Below are 2,847 nucleotides of genomic sequence, written 5' to 3' on the forward strand. Positions count from 1 at the left end.
TGTCTTTGGGGTTGTGTGTGTGTTGATGTATTGGGGTCTGACTAGGTGTGCTTGAGGTGAGGTTTTGCTTCCCTAGGTGTATGTTGGGAGGGGATTTTGTAGGGCGTAGGTGTAGCTAGGGGTACTGGGACCTGTCTGGTGGGTTCTGGGTTTCTTACTGTCTTTGGGGTTGTGTAGGTGTGTTGATGTACTGAGGTCTGACTATGTGTGCTTGAGGTGAGGTTTTGCGTCCCCAGGTGTATGTTGGGAGGGGGTTGTGTAGGGTGGGTGTAGGGATATTGGAGTCTATTTGAGTGGGTTCTGGGTTTCTCTCTGTTTCTGGAGTTGTGTAGGTGTGGGTGTAGGGATATTGGGGTCCGTTTGGGTGGGTTTTGGGTTAGTGGCGAAGGTACAGGTGGGGGAGAAGGGAAAACAGTAGGAGTGTACAGTTGTATGGTGTAAGATCGTTAGTTGTTCTGGTGTTGTTAATTGCTTATCGGGCACCTTATTTTCTGTTTCCGCCAAGTGGTTCTCAAGGATATAGTTGTAGAAGCATGTAGTATGATAGGTGTAGGGTGCGTCTGGGGTTGTAGATGAAGTTTCAGTCCTTCAATTTGCCAGGTGCTATTATGAAGGATACACTTGTCGGGGCATTGGGTATTAAAAGATGTGTGATAAGAGTTAGGTTAAGTGAAGGTGTGCGGGGTGTAGTGGGCAGGTGTACCCTCAGGTGTTTCCTTCAGGTGTTCTGGGGCGATACATCATAATGGGGAACCTAACAGTGACGTGAGTGAGGGCAGGAGTGATGGAGGGGACGAGGGAGTGAGGGAGTGGGAGGGAGTGTGGAAAGGTTAATGGGAATGGGGTCTTTTTTGTGTGTGTCTGTGCGTGGGGGGTGATGTGTGCGTGCGTGGTGGTGCTGAGAGAGAGAGACAGACAGACAGACAGACAGACAGACAGAGAGAGAGAGAGAGAGAGAGAGAGAGAGAGAGAGAGTCATTTTCTCCCCATTATGCATATCAGTCTGTTCGTGTCATCCGTCGCATCATCCATCCAGTTAGTCAGTCAGATAATCAGTAAATCATCCAGTCATTCAACCAAGCATCCAAACGCTCAGCCACTATCACATTCACTCACTCATCCATTCAATCAATCTCGCATTCGCCCGTTCGCCTACTCATTCACTACACTCTTTCATTCAATTACTCAACCACTCATTCACTTTACTCATTCACGTCACTCATTCATCTACTTAACCACTCAGTCTCGCAATCACTCGTTCATTCACAATTACTCAACCACACAATCTCGCAATCACTCGTTCATTCACAATTGCTCAACCACACAATCTCGCATACACTCGTTCACTTATTCTCGTTTTCAATCTCTCCATCTCCCATTCACTCATTTCAATAGTCAGTCATTCAGTCAGTCAGTCAATCAATCAATCAGTCCTTCAGTCAGTCAGTCAGTCAGTCCTTCAGGCAGTCAGTCAGTCAGTTCGTCAGTCAGTCAGTCAGTCAGTTCGTCAGTCAGTCAGTCAGTCCTTCAGTCAGTCAGTCAGTCAGTCCTTCAGTCAGTCAGTCCAGTCAGTCAGTCAGTCATCCCGCGCCTCACCGCCGCCTCTCCACCCCCAGAGGGCGCCACCTGCAACACGGTGCGCTGCTGGCGTGGGCAGAAGTGCTTGACGCAGGAGGTGACGGAGCAGCCCCAGTGTACCTCCTGCGGCGCCCTGGACTCCTGCCTACCCTCCTCCCGCCCCGTCTGCGCCTCCGACGGCCGCGTGTACCCCTCCTGGTGCGCGTTTAAGCATGAGGCGTGTCGCTCCGGCCGCGCCCTCACACCTACGCTCCACCTGCACTGCGCCGCGAGTGAGTACACCTGGACCTACCTTACCTTCCATTGATTGGTTTATTGCTGATTGGATAGGTGTGCGCTGTGTGGGGATAGGTGTGTGGGCTCAGGGGGGGTAAGGGGGGTGCTGTGGGTGGGTGTGGGTCTTTGTTAGGTGGGTTATGAGTGTTGAGTGGGTGTGGGTGTTGCTGTGGGTGTTTGTGAGAAGAGTGTTGGGATTTCTTGGGTGTTGGTGTGGGTGGGTGTGGGTCATTGCTGGGTGGGTTATGAGTGTTAGTGGGTGTGGGTGTTGCTGTGGGTGTTTGTGGGAAGGATGTTGGGATTTCGTGGGTGTTGGTGTGGGTGGGTGTGGGTTATAGGGAAGGGGTTACGAGTATGTTGTGGGTTTGAGTGTGGGTGTGTCTGGGTATCGATATGGGTGTGGGTGTTGTGGAGAGGGGTTATGGGTATGTTGTGGGTTCGGGTATGGGCATTTAGAGATGTTAATAAGGGTTCCGTGTGTTTATCCTGAGTGTGTGTGTGTGTGGGGGGGGGGTGATCTTGTAGTGTAGTGGGTGGACGTCTGTAAGTCTGGGTATGTATGGGTGTGGAGGGTACGTGGAGGTGTGTTTTTAGGGTGTGGTTGTGTGGAAGGGAGTGTTTTTAAGCGTGGTGGTGGTGGGGTGGATCAAGTGGGCAGTGGAGTGGGGTGTATGGAGTGGTGGAGTGAGTGGATGAAGTGCTGTTTTGGGGGCGTCGTGGGTGGATGGCGCTAGCTGTGTGGAGTAAAAAAAAAAAAAAAAAACGTAATTGTGATGTTGGGAAAAAGTGGTTGTGCCGTTAATGGTGAGGTGATGGTGTCTGGTGTTGTGATGGTCTTGCTGATGTTACTGATGGTGTGATGGCGTTGCTATTTTAGAGATATGATGGCGTTGATTATCAGGTCATGTTACTGGTGATCTTACTAATGCTTGGATGATGTTACTGTACGATGTTACTGATGTGATGTTACTCTACGATGTTACTGATGTGATG

General features: G+C 50.5%; 1 protein-coding gene across 1 annotated transcript in view; it reads left to right on the forward strand.

Annotated features, from left to right (window-relative positions):
• LOC126993154 (follistatin-like) overlaps positions 1-1,909 on the forward strand; it is a gene marked incomplete at its 5' end in the record, with an annotated part of 13,974 nt that extends 12,065 nt beyond the window's left edge. The window contains one exon of the mRNA XM_050852013.1: positions 1,617-1,909. Within this exon, the coding sequence (XP_050707970.1) occupies positions 1,617-1,885 (269 nt within the window). The remainder of the gene's footprint in view (positions 1-1,616) is intronic.
• Positions 1,910-2,847: the final 938 nt, after the last annotated feature.

The sequence above is a fragment of the Eriocheir sinensis genome, unplaced genomic scaffold (genome assembly GCF_024679095.1).
Source record: "Eriocheir sinensis breed Jianghai 21 unplaced genomic scaffold, ASM2467909v1 Scaffold572, whole genome shotgun sequence".
In the NCBI taxonomy this organism is placed as follows: domain Eukaryota; kingdom Metazoa; phylum Arthropoda; class Malacostraca; order Decapoda; family Varunidae; genus Eriocheir; species Eriocheir sinensis.